Consider the following 17837-nt stretch of genomic DNA (forward strand, 5'->3'; position numbering starts at 1 on the left):
TTCAGTTTATAAACACAAAATTCTGGAGAAAGGGCTATTTGCATACCTACATCATCCTTAAAACTTTAATACCAGAATAAGCTACCTGTAACCCAACATGTTTCAAAAAGAAAAAAAGAAATGCTAAAAGAGGTAATTCAAAACCATGTACTCTACCAAATCTAGTTTTTCAGACCCTTCTCCCTCACCAGTGCCTCACTCAGCTGTTTTTCCTTGTTCATATTAACCTGACGACTTCTTTTATGTCACCCATGAAATTCATCACCTCTTTGTGTGACCTCTGTTAAGATGATGAGGAATACAACCAAGACCTTCTGGTTGCAGAGTGGAGAAGCAGAGTGTGAATCTTGGGGCAGGGCACTGGATGGGAGAAGGGGTTTCTTTTCCCAATTTCAACCCTACTGTAGGCTTTTTGCATACACCAGCTTATGTTATTTCTGCACTTGAATTATAAAAGAAGCAAAGAGAAAAAAAACTTGACTTATCAAGGCTGACAATTCTTATGGCTAAGAGCTGTTTTTGACCACCAGTTAGACAAAAACAACAAGAAGATATAGAAAGCTTCAAGATTCCTTTTCAGATATTGAATGGGTGATGGGTATAGGCTCCTCATTTCAAGAGGGACAGAGATCTACTCAAGAGAGCCCAGCAAAGGGCTGTGAGGATGACTGGGGGACTGGAACACCTGCCTTGTGAGTAGAGGCTGAGAGACCTGTGGCCTTTCAGTCTGGAGAAGAGAAGACTAAAGGGGGCTCTAGTTAATGTGTATAAATATATGAGGGCTGGGTGTCAAGAAGAAAGGGGCAACCTGTTTTCACTTGTACCTTGTGATAGGATCAGAGGCAATAGATACAAGCTGGAGCACAGGAAGTTCCACCTCAACATGAGGAAGAACTTCTTTACTGTCAGGGTTCCAGAGCACTGGAACAGGCTCCCCAGGGAGGTTGTGGAGTCTCCTGCCTTGGAGACTTTTAAGACCCATCTGGGTACACTTCTGTGTGAAATCCTGCTCTAGACTAGACGGTCCTGCTCTGGCAGGGGTTTTGAACTTGATGATCTCCAGAGGTCCTTTCCAACCCCTAACATTCTGTGATTCTGTATTTTGAAGCCAATATTTTTTTCTTTGCCTGATACTAGGCTGGGAGCCAGTATTTCACCTTCCTTTGGCAATACATAAAATCTTAAAATCTAAAACATTCCAGTGGTGTATGAAAAGTAATCCCCCTCAGACATTTTCTATCACACAGAAATTCATTTTTTTTTCCTTTTTCTTTCCCTTCTCCACCTTTTGGGCCTCACCAGTAACTTCAGGTCCTGCACAGGAGAACTGCTTATTTCCAGTGCAGCAACTTTCTTACACCCACCATGGCAAAGGGTCACAGGATCAGAGGATGCTGCTTCAAAGGACAGCACCTAACAGCTACTCCTCTGAAGAAGTTCTAGATATCCTTCTTTCCTTTTCTAAGAAAGTTGTTTGGTTTCCCACCTCTCACACCTCAAGATCATGTCAGTGAATCCCAGGCGAATAAGTTGATTAATTAATTGCTGACTGCTTCTGTGAGAAACATTTTCCTCCCAGAGGCAGTTAGTAAAGAGAGAAACTGCCCAGCTTTGACAAGAATCAAATGACAAATGTCTCCTGACAAGCAAGAAAGCTGAAATGTATTTCTAAAAATTAGAAGTGCAGCGTGATGAATGAAATCTTTATAATCTCTTCAATGACTCGTAAAAAAAACCTGAACTGCAAAATGGCAAAAGCTGAGTAGCTCAGTGGACAAGTGGTTTGCTGCATAAGAAGACCTCAAAAGCAGCATACTGTGGGAGGTAGAACACCATCAAAGCTTGTTATCTGCCTGAAAGGAGCAGGTCGGATACACCCTAGAGAGCACGGGTGGGCACAGATCCACTTCACTCAGGAGTGATGCACTAAGCTGTCATTCTGCTTAAACACTTCTCAGCTCTACAGGTTAAAATGTCCTTCTCATTTACAGACATAATGAGGAGGAGAAGAAATGATTTTTCTTTAGCTTAGGACAAAACATAGTTTATACATAACTGTTAAATAAAAATAAACAACATGAATATGAAAGAACTTAATGCAGTTACATGAATTGCACACACATGTATACAAATTTCATAGTGCATACACACTTCTGTCCCCATAAGATGTGTTTGATTATTTTTAATATTCAGATTTTCAGCTCTTGATATCACTCATCCTTTCAAAACATGTTTTTTTTTAACGGTGCATTTAAGATGTCAAGGTCCATGAGGAAATTCATACCCAAGAATGTGTATTTTCATGTGTCAATTTTTGCTTTATCCTTACTTAATTTTAATTGATTTGGTTAGTTATATCCAGAGATATCACCCTGCTGCTTTAGAGTGAGGAGGACAGCTTGAATGTGGGGCAAAGGACCATCTTTCCCATATTTTTGCACTGTTGGTTAGAAAAGATCTCCTTTTCAAGACAGCTGCCCTTTTCTGAAGCAGAAGCCTTTCTCAGTGACCAATTTTTTGAACTGAGAATGTTCAGATTTCCACATTTTAGTCAACAATATCGATGAAAATAATGGAAATTTAAAATGTGTCACAAAACCACTGACATAATTTTACAGTATTAAGGATTTAAAGCAGATTCCTCTGCATTTTTTACCAGGTTGTCATTCAGTTACTTTACAGTAGATGGCATCATTTAACAGAAAGAAAAGAGAGTAAAACTTGAAGACATATGGATATAATGACATTCATATTTGCTTCTAACTTTCTGGACATTGTTAAATGAATTAAGAAATAAGCTAGGAGAGCAGCAATGAAAATCGTTGCAGCCTTTGGCAGAATGAAAATATTATATAGGTTTCCAAAGGAAACTTACATCTGGGAAGACTTAGTCTGTTTAAGACACCCCTCTGTGCTCAGATGTAGACCTGTGTGTCAGCATGTTATGACATAATGCATTTTGCATTGCTCATAAAGATTAACTGTTAGCTCCAAAATCCTTTGGAAAGCTGATTTGTGCTCAAGCATTGGCAAGTAACATATAGGAATAATAAGGTTATAATAAAGCTGACTTGCCTGCTTCTAGACTTGCAGTAAAACAGTCACATACTTGCTTTAGCCAGCTTTTCTCATTGATTCCTAAACTTACATATTAGCCTAAGATTTCAAAAAACATATTAGAACTCAACAGTATTTGCCTATGGCAATGCAAAATCTTATTCTTCTTCCCAAAGCCCTAAATATTGTGGCTATACAGCACTTAGCTTCAAAGAAACCATTGCAGTAACTGCCATAGAAGTGGTGTCAGTCTGACTCATTGTACAAAACATTAACATTTAATATTTGAAAGCCTGACTAGTTTTGCATTTCTGCTGTTTACTGAGGAGTCACATTTTAAAAGATTCTACTGTGAGCAGCATTTTCCAGGGCCAGCCTAAAAAATGAAGGAAAAAAAAAAAAGCAACACAGTCTTCATCATATGCTGGTTTGGAATTATTTCTTGTTTTCTAAGCAGACTAGCAGCTGTATGTAAGCAGACCAATAGGGAAAGCTGAAAGGAAAATCACCATTTAGCCTCAAAGGACCTATAAGTGTGGTACATAAAAGAGCACAGATACATACAGGAGAAAACAAGAATGGTCATTGTGGGCCTGAAGGATGACAGACATCATATGGGACATAATCCCAATTCCAGTGAGGTGACTAGGAATCTGTTACTGAGTGCTATGACCTGAGAATTTGACCTGTTTCGTAGTTGCTTTTGGCTTTGCATGTGTGCGAGCACTGTGATCATGAATAAACCATGCTTATAGAGTAAAAGGAAAAAATCTCCTCAAAAACCACAGGCTTTTCCACTTTGGACAAAGCAAATGTCCAGCTATTGCATTATTAGCAGACTCACATATCCCATTTGCAGAGCTGTGACTCAGTGGTTAGAAATTAAAGAACATCTTGAACTTGTCTGGTTCTGCCTCAGAAAGGGCAATAGTCCACACAAAGGGGACTCATGAGTGTCCAGCAGCTGCTCACTGGTGGCTTGGGAAGCAAAACCGAGGAGCTTTGATCTGTGAGAATCTGATCGCAAACACAATGAGTCAAGCAAACAGTGTTTGCTGTTATTTAAAGTATATCTGATGCAGGCTCTGAGATGAAGGAGGCCTTGCCTCTAACTTTGACTGGACCCAAAGTCTGCTGAAGCTAAGAATGATTTTTCTGTTGTTTTTTCATAGACTTGCAACTGTACAAAGCCTGTGCTTCCTTACTCTGGTCTAGTTCTAGTAATTTGTTTTACAGGATGGCTACTTCAAAAAGTGTTTTTACATTTCTTCTAGAGTAAATAGTTCTATCTATTGTGTATTTCAGCACCATATTTATACGTTGTTTAACCAAAGGATGAAGTTGTTCATTTTCAATGGAACTGCTATAACTCTCCCCTACAGATGTAGTAGCTGGAGGAATCCATCCCAGTGTCTGCAGCTTTGCTGCTTTCCATTTACTGAGCAGAAAAGAATGCTGCAGTGTCTACCTCAAAGCAAATGGTTTGGGCTCCCTGTCTGGTATTACGATGATGTTTATAAGAAAATCAAACATACTCATTCCATCCCGGGGTCAGTAATGGAAACAAACTGGCTCTCGTAATGAACTAATGGGCTTGCTGAGCCAGAGTGGCCTGGTTTGCCTGCATGCTCTCCTGTCAGGTAGGCACTGAGTATTCAAAAACTCTGAAATAGTTTCACAGGAATCAGGAAAAGGGGTGGAAATGGTTTAGCAAGATATTTTTTCAACTGCAAATTCTGTAGAGAGTCTCCCAGCTGGAATTGTCTTAAAACAACCAGCTAATTAACTGAATCCATTTCACACGGTGCATGAGGGCATAAGGGCTAATTTGGGTTTATCTAACTATTAGGACGTTTTCAGATTTAATGGTACTGATGTAATGTTTTGTAAGGCTTGTCCATCATATGACTTATCAGGAATGAAACCTCAATTGATAAAACTCTTAAATGCAGGCTGTGAAGAATCAGAGTGGATCCATCTTAAAAATCCTTTCCTGCTCTATGTCCTGTAGGAAGAAGAACTGTTACTGGGTGCAATAGTAAAAGACTATGAATGAATGGTTCACAGATTTCCCAAGTTTCACACCAAAAAGGATGGCTACATCCTGTGCTTTCAGACTGAAACCAAAGCTTTCTTACTTCTAGGGATGCTCGTCTGCCAAAAAAGCTGGTGTTTGAACAGTTCTGCCACTGCGCCAGTGCCAGATGTTTTCCTCTTTACTCAGATGCAGAGCAAGAAAGAAAAAGGAGTCTAAAAGAATGCTGGTTAATCATAATACTGTACTTGTCTGTCAGAGGTATTGCAGAAAGGAGACACGCACTGTTTCACTGGCAATATATAGGAGAGGCTGGGTTCTCAGGCACACAGTCGTTATGTCATGCAGCCAAACTGTCTTTGCTCCGAGACCCACCCAATCTCTCTTTCAGATTACAGAATGGAAAGAAAACTCTAGGTCTGCACTGGTAGAAGTATTTGCATTTTAAACAAATCATTGCTTGTTCCCTTAACTCATCTTTATAAGCTCCAAATGCTGCAGCCTTTCTGCAGCTTTTAAAAATTTTATGAAGTAGAAGGATTATAAAAAATCCATATGGCAAATTCGCTACCAAGTGAAACACAGAATGCCCCTCTATTCCTTGCAGATTATTGGCTTTCTGCTAATCTTGCAAAGTGAGATTCATGTTAAGAACTCTATTTTTTCTCCTTTATCTTCAGAGGGCTACTGCCATTCTCAAAGGTAAAGAGGTCTAAAGTGGCTGGATCTGTCATGTTGTTCTGTCTCAACATTTATGTTTCACAAATTGCTCTATTCAGGCATGCATGTTGACATCCTTGAATGATGTTCCTCATGCAACTTCTAAAGGTCATCCTTCCACATAAGTGTTGCTTTGAAATAGGGACCAGTGATGTCCCATCAGCAATATTGTTACACAACAGCCCCTCTGGCTTCAGCTGGTGTCTGACATGAAAAACAATGGCAGAAGAGTTTTCTTGTTTCAATACTGCTAATAGGAAAACAAAGTACAAGGACGGATTTTTGTCTGTTTAGTTGGTGGGGGTTGTTTTTGGCAGAACTATCATTTCAAACTGACTCATACAAGGAACAGGATAGAGCAGACTCCTGTATATCTATCATCTTGCTTCTTAATTGGGGTTGCCCAGAGAATGGTTATAGCTGTTTCTGAGTTTATAAAAGTAATTCTGAAAAAAGCATCTCAGAGATGCAAGTGATAGTTATACTCCTTTTGTTGTTAGCTGTTCCTTGACAACATCATGGCCCAATTTATTTATTTATTTTTCAAAAGAAGCATTACATCTGCTTTGAGATGTTGTTCTGGGATTTTCTCTCCAAAGCCTGCTCTCAACAGGTTGACTCTAAATCAGATGATCACATTTATGCTTCTGTGTTTTTAGCAGCAACAGCTCTCTTTTGCTATCACTTGCAGATTGTGTATCATACATTCCTGATTAAGGGTGAACACTGCCTGATCAGAACTTCCCTTGATTTTACTGAGCTTTGGATTAGACTGAAAGAAGGTCAGTTTCTAATTATTCTCATGGGAACTGGAGGTCTTCAGTGCCTCACAGGTCAGATCTTTTACTAAGAGTAACCATTTGCATTAGATCAGGGGACAGAGTAAGCATTTCACCTTAATTCAGTGTTTTCAATTGCTTTTAGAGGGACCATTGCATAATTTTTCAGTCACTCTTCCAATTTCTGGTAACACAGCTATGAGATTTTTCCATCCCCTGTGTTTTCACATGACAATATTTTTTGGCATATCACCTTTTGTGCCATTTGGTGTCACTCTAAAAATAAGCAGCAGGCTGCAATCAGTTTATTTGTGGCTATTTAGTTGTAGTGCTGGCATAAATCCTCACTTCCCTGCAGTAATCTGATTTTAATGTGCTTTTTGTCTTTCAAATGAATGACGCCAAATGGCACAAAGTCTTGTGTCTTAAACCAAGCAGAAACTCACATAAATTCAAGGTCTGACGTGATTACTGATGATTTTATGGATTTATTAGTTTCTTTAAGCATATCCTGCCCACTCCTTGGGCAGTCGATGAAGACTTCTGCAGTCAGAGTCCAAGTGTCAAGGTAATCTTAAATTTGAAGACTTAAACACATGAACACTTCCAATTTTATTCCCTAAGAAGCTGGCCTAACATATTTCTGAAGAAAAGCAATAGCTTCATGCTCAAAACTATTAGGATCAAGTATGTGGAAAAAATTACCAAAATCCAGCACATTTAGTCAGGACTTTATGAAAAAAACAAAAAACAAAAAAAAAACACCCAACCACCCCACACTCCCAAGGTATATCCAAAACACATACTTTTACATTTCTAATTTGAGCTAGGACCAGGAATAGCTTATGACATTGGAGGGTGCAATATGTCTTGCAGTAGTTCTGTCCTGGCAAGAATAAAGAAAAACTGGAAAAATCATTGTACACAAGCGGGTTTCCCAGACTGTACAACCAGTGTGACAGAGCCAAAGCACCATGGATGTGAGATTCGCCTTCTGAGCTGCTAAGTGAAAGGGAACCACTGGAAACTGATATAATTGTTACAGCTTGCCCTACAGAGAACCTTGTGTAGAACACTGAACTATAACTTGATTCAGGATACTTTGAGCTTCTTGCAAGATAAAAAGCCAAAGGCAAAAAAAAAGGTATGACTTTTGTTTTTCATTGTCTGACTTTGTAATTAAAATAATATTATCAGGTAATCAAAGTTTCAAGTGGGAAATTATCTTTTCTTTCTCCTTAGCTCAGTGAGAGGGCTAACAATTTTATGCAATGCTCTTTCTGTGGTTTGCCTTGGAAGGAATCAGTTTGATTCAATGCTTAAGTCCTGAGACTGAAACAGATGGGAAATGTTACAGTGCAGTATAGTACGTATGGTAATATCATTTATATTTTCAGATTTGTTGGACAAAGTCAGCCCCAATATAACTCTCTGGCCACAGAGAATATACATCAGAGATGAGTAAAGCAGCAGGGGGGTAAATTCTACGCTAACATAACTCCCTGTACAATTTTTTATTTTTTTTACTTCCCTGTAATTTCAGAAGTTGGAAGTAAATGAAGAGCATTGTTCTTGTATTTCATATTCCAGCAATGGATTAAAGAACTCTGGCATATTGTCTAAAGAGAAGAATCATATCTATGGCTGCCAATAAATCCAAGGTACTTGTAATTCAGAAGGTCAGGGAGGGATTTTGAATGCACAGAACTTCATTAACCTAGTTTCATCTGCCAAACAGTTTGTATTCATTCACTCCTTATTTCAGTTTGTACTAATTCACCCCATATCCATTTTGGACAGTTTGCTGGATACAGATGGCAGCATTTGAATTTCTTCTTAATCTGCCTCATAGAGGATATTAAATGGTTATTTGTGTACTGGATACAACGTTCTTATTGTCAACTTCTTAGGGCTACTAAAGTGAGTATTGTGAAGGGTTTTCTCAGGGTACCAAAGACAACTTCCTTAATTTGGGGGCCACTTTAAGTATCTAGTTCTAGGCCCATTTTGCATGCATGAAGACCTAAGGATCTTCCTGACTAACTCCCTTGTCAGGTGAAAATCCCCACTTTTGGTGCAGCAAAGAGCCTGCAAGCACAGCATTGACTTTTTGTTAATATCAGAGGTCAGACACATCGCTACTGAAGTGGCTGCCTGAAGCCTGGCACACATTTAGCTCTCTCTGCTCTGCTGGCACAGGGTGAGAATAAACAGCTCTGCATAGCAGAGGAGGGCTAGAACATCTTCAGCAGACTCAGCCAGATCCACCAGCGTTTTTATCTGTCAGAGTCCTTAAAAGGTTGGAGTGGAAGCGCCTGAGCCAGGGAACACCTGAGAAATGAAAGGGCTCCATACTAATTATTTTTTTTTGATTCTGCACTGAAAAACGTTTACAATGCTCTTTCTCTCTTCAGCTGCTCTAACAGGAAAAGAATCAGTTGGACTTGAATGCCTATCTTCTTTCATTTTTCTTCCCTCCCATCCCCCCTCCATATTTATGCTTTTCTGTTCATACAAAAAAAGAGGGATCTACAAAGAGGACCACCCTGCCAATGACTAAGCCACCAACAGGCTTACAATGTTGTGCAAAGAATCTTCAAAATGTCTGAACAGATTTCAATTATCCTTTTCAAAGATTTGCAGTTCCCATTGCACAGCCTATTGTTTGCTTTCACTAGGACATTCTTCTCTTAAACAGCTGGCACAGAATGACTACTGCTCTGCAGGGAAACAAGCAAACACCATACAGCAGATTTAAAGCCAAACAGAAAAAAAATAAAATTAAAGGAACCTCTCATGAACACAGAAGTGTTTTCCAAGATAACATGAATTCTATTTTCACTGTGTATAGCTGAAGGAGAGTGTGGGGGCTGTAGCTCATTCTGCTTTGATGCTCAGCGTGGCTATTACACTGAACACCAGAGGAACAATGAGCCATGTTTCCCGTATTTTCCACTAGCTGTGTTCGGGTGAGCAATTCTTTCTCCTGTATCTGAAAATGGAGCTGCAGTTTTGCTCTTTCCACTTTTCCTAAAACAAAATGAAAAGAAGGAAGAAGAGAAGCAGCAGCACAAAAAGAAAGAATAGAGGAAAGTAGACATTTGCAGCAGACAGCCTGCTAAAGCACTGGCTGGTAACTGGGCATGAACTGTGGAGAATTTCAGTGGGAACTAATTATGTCCAGAAGTTTTCCAAGAACCGCTACAGCATTGAAGTGCTGCAGGAAGCACTTTCCAGACATAAATCATCCTTTCTGCTGCATCCTACTGCTGCAAAAGTACCCGGGACGCTCCTGCAGTTCTGCTGTCCTTTGCATTGCTGGGCTGGGCATAAAGCAGCTCCTGAAGCCACCAGAGCAGCCCACGGAAGTTTTGTACATGGAAGGAACTCTTTTGCTGGCTGTCAGGAGAGCAGAGGTGCCTGCGCCACCCTCCAGGGTGGCATGCACAGTGACTGAAAGACAAACACATCAGCAGAAAGGGGTGGGTCTTCTGTAGCTGTGGAAAGCTTTGCGTTAGCTAAAGGCCATTCTGGTATAAACTCAGCTAAAGCCTTAAATCTACAAGTCACATCCTCTATTTCTTGAGAGTCATTTGGGTGTCCCTTTAGCTGTAAGAGTAGGCCTAAGCTTTGAAAATAACAAAACACGTTCAGCCTTAAAATGTGTATCTTTTCTCTGTCATCACATTCTTCCTGCTCAATGTCCTGTGCATGCTTTCTCCTCTCTGGCAGACACCTCTTCACAGAGTACTTGTGTGAATCAAAGCAAGACAAAAATGTGCAGACACTGTTAAAGGAGGTACAGTTTTCATCCACATTCTGATAGTTCATGTTTAAATGAAGGGTTTGACGTAAATGAGGGAAAATGGAAGTAGTCTTTTAGCTAATCTGAAAGGAATCTCTTCTGCTGTACTTTCACTAAACAAAGCCAGAAGTCCCAGAACTGAAGTTTATCCAAACTAAAGCCAACAAACGGTTGTTGTTGGAATGGGTTATATCATGTTTTCCATTGTCATTTTGACATGAAACAGGCCGAGGCAGAGGCTTCCACTTTACAAACTCAGAGACAAGAAGATTTGCTCTGACGTAAAAATAAATAAGTAAAAGAGGTGGTTTGAAGTAGGTTAGGTTTTCTCAAAGCAAAATGGAGACAACCTTTCCTAAGAAATACAAGGTGAGAAAAAATAATGACTACTTGAAAATATAAAGGAAAAATATAATTTAGTATGTTTCTGCATGAAAGTTGTATTGCTCTTGATGATAGAACTCACTCCTTATTGCACCCTTCCAGTGTTTAAGATAGGATAAGCAAACCTCTCTATCTCTGTTACAGTTACAGAAGAGACTTTCTCACTCCTGCAATATACAATTTTTTACTGCCTGTGGAGATTACCAATTCATTAGTCACAGCCAGGAGCAACATAACAGTTAATCTTTGAAATTGTTATACAGTCTAAAATCAATGTGAGAAATATTAGTGGCATGGATCCTACACATAAATATGGGAATCTTACTTCCCTGAAACATGAGGTGTCTGATTGTGCTGAATGGAGAAGGATCAGGAATTTCTGTGGGAATTCCTTATAGATATTTCCAGCAACAAAGGAACTCTTGTCAGGGAAGCCGTAGAGAGCACAGAAAGTAAAGCTTCACAAACCATATGCATCAAAAGATTCAATGGAAGAAAGAAAATCCATAGCTGTCCTGCAGCAGTAACTAAGCCAGAGCACTGGCTCCCCTGTGTAGTAGTAGCAAGATCATGAGAAGTCAAATGTAGTGAGCCTGCATACAGCATGTCTGTAACAGAGGTTACACCATGAGCAGCACAGCCCCAAACAGCTTTCTCTCCAGGAGGAATCCACTGAATCTACTGGATCCCCTGGGCTGGAGATGGGCAGCATACCAAGGGCCAGGGGCTGAAGCATTCTTCTGCACCCATCCACAGTCCTCTCAACAGCCTGTCCTGAAGGTACAGAAGCAAAATAACCCTTGCATCACTCCTGGAGAGGGAATGACATCTGTGCCCATTTCTCTTTCTTTACAAGATGTGTTATTGTGAATGTGCTGAAGGTGGGTAGGCTGATAAAGTATTGCAGCAGATAAAATGATGACACTAAAATTTTTGTTCCATTTTTGGTTGAAGGTTATTTATCATCTGCCAAAAAACAAAATCAAAACATCCCAAAACTGTAGATGTGCAGGTGGTAGGTACTGAACTCTAAACCAAAACAAGGTTGTGTGATCTACAATTTACCAAGCTACCACAAAGAGAATGAACTCACAGTTGTCATGTTGAATCAGAAAAGATTTTATTATACCCTTTTCAAATCTGAGTTTTTTTTTTTTCCTGGGTGTTGCAAATGAAAAGTTGAATTTTTCTCTGTCACATCAAATTTCTGTAGCGATGTCCAAATCTAATCTTAGTTACTTCAAGACCAAAAAACCCACATTCAGTTAACAACAGATCTTTGTCATTGCCAGCAGTTTTCCCTTTCTTAGCTGAGATCTTTTGCCTTGTTTCTTAAACAAGCGTGACTAAAGGACAGCATAATCTGGAGATTTAATGGTCGTGACCACCGCACTAATTTCCATTTGTGTGGGTTTTGACTAATTATTACTTCAAACCAACAAATTAAAACTTGCAACTGTTACAGCAGCTGTGGCTTGTGCTCTTCTCCAGAATACTAGCACAAAAACATCACGAGCAACGTGGTTTTCATGGTGCCCACTAGCTAGCCTGGGAAAGCATGCTTTGTTATTGTTTCCCCTACTGGTAGGCTGAACCTTTCAACTCTGAAGAGGCTGCTTTCAATCCAAAATGCTAAATGACAGCCTGCATCATTTCCACTACTGACCTACAAGCCTACTTTCCCAATACAGAAGTCAGGTATGTCCCATTTTCTGCACATTTCTGATTAAAACAAAATTGAACAACATTAGCACATAACTGGGACGATGACTAACAGATCCATGTCAGTCTGGTCTGTTGGCCAGTCTGTGAAACACAAAAGTGAGAGTAATTCACTCCTTCCTTTCACTTGAATGGCATTAACCAAAACTAACACCCAGCTGTCATGCAATAATGGCATCAGCTAAGACTTTGCAAGTGACACCTGGCAGCCCATTTCAAATCTCAAAACTCTGGCAGCAGCTGGAAGAGGAAATAGAGGAAATCTCATTGTAATCTGCAGCACTAAGAGGAGCAAATGTAATGACTCTGACTGAGGCATCAACAGTAATATCTGTGCCAGAGACAACACCCTTCTACCTCTGCCTCTTCCCCCTTTAATAAAGCAGTGGATGTTTCCAGCTCCACCTCCTCTTCTAAAAAAAATCCCTCCACATGGATTTGGTCTCAAATCAGAAACAAATCTGGAAAATAATGAAAGGGATATATAATGGTCTCATTTTTCTAAGGCTAAAGTCTTCCAGGGATGTGTGATCTAAAATATGTTTATGAAAATTGTCACATTTCCAAGAACATATGTATAATGTTTAGAGGGGGTGGATTCCCCAGGCTTTCATTTAGCATGATTTTTCCAGACCAGAAAGGAATGTTTCAATTTTCCTAAGCCTAAACTTGCCTGTCGTGTGCTTGGTAAAAAACAGTTAGGAAAAATGGAAGAAAAGCACTTGACCCCTGGTCTTTCATACCTTCACATAGTCCAGGTTGATGGTGCAACTATCTGTTGCCATACAGACATGCATCATTTGGCTTTATCTTGAAAACCCTGGAGGGGGAATTTTCTGTGTTGTCAAAACATTTGAGGAAAGACAGTTCTGACCCATTGACTTCATTACCTATCTAATCCTTTCCAATCACTAAAAGAAGAAAGCAAAATGACTAAAGCAAGCTGTTCACTAGTTTTCCTGAAATACCATCCTTTTTTTCTGGGGGATCAGAAGTGGGTGCTCAGCATAAAAAAAGCTCTTTGCATGCTGCCTCCTGAAACCAACATCTAGCTGTTATATTTCACTTTAAAACTGTCATTGCAACTAGAAGCAGTATGAAAGACCAGTGTGTCTTCTCAGAGATCTTTTAGGATTCAGTCATTACCTCAGAAATAAGCTTTCTGGCTGAACATGTAAGATAACACACTACAAGGAAGACAAAAGATTGCATTAGAGCAAAAGAGTGTTTTTTTTTTTTCTGGCTCTGCTCTCACACAGCTTTTGCAGCACTAGAGTTTTGCTGATGATCTCAGGGAAGTTCCTCAAGGACTATGGGATGTATGTATGTGTGTCACAGTCCAGGTGACTGAGATGTCCTTTAACCACCTCAGATGCAGCTGAGACAGGCCCAAATCCATCTGACTTCTCTTTTGGCACTGATGTGAGCAGGGCTGTGCACATGCTTCCTTTGTAGTCGGTGGAAACTACAAAATAAACTTCAGTCTGTCTAACTAAGATTTATGCTATTTTCTGGAAGTAGCTGTCTTCATTGACTTTACAAACTCAAGATAAATGGGATGAATACAGGCTGTAAGGGTAGCACAAGTTATGCTGGCTGGGTAGAGGATGGATTTCTTTCCTAAAGTAGTATTTTATGTTCTTACATTTTTTTGGTAGTTTGATACGTAGGATGTAAAAGTGCCTTCAAATTGTGGAATTGAATATGAATCTGGCTGGAATCTGAGTCATCTGTCATGTCTGAAACACCACCTTTATGTCATGTCAGCCACAAGGAGGCATTTTATCTTGACACACATCAGAAAACCTGAACTGTGTCAAGATGATTTCATTTGCAGGCTAAAAGTGTCCTAGTGGCTTAAGAGGACATACAGTTTTTGTTCACAGAAGACTCAGAAAATGCCTTGTTCCACAAGATCCAAATCTCAAGCTTTTGAGGAGGTTCAGCCTGAGCCTGTACTCCAGCCTTCATTCCTAGCTATTACAGCAAGACAAAGAAGCACATAGCCTAGAGGTACATCTGACTATCCAAAACTTAGTGTATACTGAGCAGTTTCCTTAATATCTTGCCAAGTCTTGCCTCCTGGCAGCCTTTCCGAAGGAAAATTTTATATTGACTTACATTTGATACTAACCATATAAACATTTTTCTTGACAAGAGAGAGCATTTTAGTATGTCTGGAAATTCTCTTTTGAATTGTGGAAAATTTGGGTTCCCAGTCTATAGCTGCCCTGCACGTGAGTTAGTGATGTTAATAATCAACTCCTTAAATTATTTTGTTTTTTTCTGTGAGAAAAGCATATTCAAATGTGTGGAAAGGAACATTCCAAAGAGAGGACAGAACTGGATATTTTAAGGGATACCTAGTGTTTTATCAGTCTGTGCAATCTCATCCCTGTAAGTAGTATGGAAGTTAGCCCGGTAAGGAAATGTTAGTACACCATGAAACAGGAATGTGGCAGAGAAATGCAAATACTCCCTCACACTTCATTTGTATATTGTTCTTCTACTCAAAATTTACTATTTCTTAAGTCAAATATGAGTCACATCTCAAAAATGTCCAGAGATACGACCAGATTGAGGAAAAGAGACCTAGCACTGAGGGGGGATTTGTTTATTGGGAGAAATAAAGCTGATGTTTTCTTTTTATATTGGATGCTCCCTTGGTCCTTATCCCTCTGAAGAGATATAGATGTAAAATATATATATATATATAATGCATATGAAATTATGCAATCTGTATATTATTTGCTGCTGTAAGCAGAGAAAACTCACAGTATACTTTTGCTCAAATATTATGATATTTTCTTTACTGAGGATTACTGAAGAGACAGTTTGTATGCTGGGAATGCAGAAACAGAAAACATCAGTTTGCAGTATGTTATCTTTACTCTCTGCAGACTATCTATATATGCATTGGGTTTTTTAAAGGTATTTGGAAGGCTTAGCCTGTGCCTGTGGCTTGAGAAGGGAGGCTGGTATTTGGGCATGCAGGTGCTGTTACCTGATTTGCTCTTGCACAGAGCCCCCTGAGCTCCAAGTGCTCCACTGCCAACAGCCTGCTGGTGGACTTGGGGCCACCCCCTTGGCAGTGGTGCCTTTCCAGGTATCCTGAGGCAGATAAATTTGCCATGAAACAGCTAAAGTAATTGTTTTCATGATTTTTATCATACAGAGTAGGTTTGGGCGTGGTCTTACATTCTTCCAAGGCATTTGGCTTTCCTTTACTGTACTACAGTTTGTTTGGCTGCTGCTTATCAAATTATTTGTAAAGTTATTTGCTGTCTCAATGCAGGAATAAATACATTACAGATCTTCTACATTTACAAGAAAGAAAATTGTTTTATCTTAAGGAAGGTCTAGTTTACAACCTCTGGCAAGCAGGAACAGAACACATCCAAAAAAGGTCAGCTGTTCTTGTGGAATGTGTTCTGTGTAACTTAAATACTCATACCACACTTATCTTCACTCTAAATTGAATTATAGTATACAAAGGATTCCCCCCCTCCCCTAAATTCCATGTTCATTTGGTTTTTGGTGTTCTCTCCCTGTAAACATGCACACACATACGCTCACGGACTCACACATACCATCAGCTGCTAAAGAGCCTCCTGAGGGACTGAAACAGCCTGCAGATGCACAATTCAAACTATTTCAGCTGTGGGAATTAATTTACCCTCCTGCTTTGTATCAAAGTAAAAATCCCATAAGCTGAAGTATTTTCATATACTGCTTTTAAAAACTGTTTCATTGAAACTGGTTTGAGTTTTAGTTGTGTTCTTGTCAAGCAAATAGTTTTAAACAAACCCCCACGCTGCCAGTGGAAAACACACAAGTACAAAGGAAAACTCCAAATAAAAAAGCTGGAAGCAAAGACTTATCTCTTGTGATAAATAACTTCCAGGAGGCACAGAGCTAACAGTTAAAATGTTATTCCAAGAGTTAAAAGAAATAGTTTAAAAACTCTCCAGTGTCTGTAATAGGAAAACAAGTAAGAACAAGAACAAATGCAGCTAAGGCAGAAAGCAGCACAGTCCTTTTAACCACAGAAGAAAGTAAACCGAAATCTTTGGGCTGGTAATGCAAAATCCTGCAGCTTTCAGCTTCTGCATTAAACATCTGCCTGCCGAATTAGTGAAGGAAAAGTGTTCTGGTGAGATTTGTGAAAGCACATTTCTTACAAGCTATTAAAAGCAAAATAAATTGTGAAAATAAAAATAAAATAAAAACATTAAATCATAAGAAGCTTGAATTACTCACCGTCTTGTTGTGCCAAAATAACTGAGGGTTGAAACACTGCAAGAATGAGCAAAGTTACTTTTTGCACAAAGCTCATCATGTCTAAATATTAGACATGAGACTCTCTGTGCAAAAATAAAATTGGGGGGGGAAAGAAAAATCTATTCAAAATAGCAACATCGGTTGTTCCCTGCCCTTCCAGCACCGGGCCATGTACAGAACTCAGCCACAAGCATTCCCCAGCTTTGGCCTTAAATAGGAAAAAAATTGGCTTACTTTACTTTTCCACCCCCTTTACTGAAACATGAGAAGAAGACCCATCCCCTAACAGTAAATGAATGATTAATATTTCTCTTGGCTTTACAGAAGAATAAAGTCAACTAAACAAGATACACAGCACATCTGGAACTTTTGTGTGCGTACAAAATCCACACAGAGACTATATATGAACTGTCAGTGTGCCCTGTATGTGAGATCTGTGCACGTGAAAAAAGAAGTCCTGTGGCAAAGCATTTTTTCATGTTAATTAAGAGTCAATGGATACAGCCCAAAGAGGATTTTAATTCTTAGTGCTCCCTAACGAAGATGAAAGGTAAGTACCTGATGTGGCTGCACAAACTGAAACAACCCCAGAAGTGGAGGAACAAACCTGGGTATTTCTGCTGATGAGCAATGGGAGTTAATGAAAGAAGTCTGAAAATTGTAACACTTCTGTTCCAGTGCTTTTCTCACCATCTCTGCTTTACACCATGATTTTGTGTGACCTGGGGAGAAAGCAAACATTAAAAAAAAAAAAAAAAAAAAGAAGAAAAAAGTTCCCAAATCAGAAGCACCAATCTCCCAAACTAAAACTTTTCAAATAATTCAGTTTTATGTTGTCATTACAACGTTTGAAAGGAATACAGAATAAGTACCACCTTTTTCTTTACTGTTTGCTCCTCAAACAAGAAGGTATAGCAGACCAAAAGGGAAAAAAAAAAAAAATCATGAGACTGCTAATCCCTTTTAAACCTAATTCTTTATTCCATTCAAAATTTTTCTGAGAAGAGAACACAAACTTATTTTCCAAATTAGATGGCTTAATGGCAGGTTTTGT

The 17837-nt window shown here is 39.3% G+C and overlaps 1 protein-coding gene across 1 annotated transcript in view; it reads right to left on the reverse strand.

Moving 5' to 3' along the window:
• The window catches only part of COL3A1 (collagen, type III, alpha 1), a 51646-nt gene extending 34805 nt beyond the window's left edge, over positions 1–16841 (reverse strand). The window contains exons 1-2 of the mRNA XM_008938348.1: positions 16763–16841; positions 12321–12323 (exon numbers count right to left, since the gene is read on the reverse strand). Of these exons, the coding sequence (XP_008936596.1) occupies positions 12321–12323; positions 16763–16841 (82 nt within the window). The remainder of the gene's footprint in view (positions 1–12320; positions 12324–16762) is intronic.
• Positions 16842–17837: the final 996 nt, after the last annotated feature.

Source organism: Merops nubicus, unplaced genomic scaffold (assembly GCF_000691845.1).
Source record: "Merops nubicus isolate BGI_N331 unplaced genomic scaffold, ASM69184v1 scaffold14884, whole genome shotgun sequence".
Taxonomy (NCBI): domain Eukaryota; kingdom Metazoa; phylum Chordata; class Aves; order Coraciiformes; family Meropidae; genus Merops; species Merops nubicus.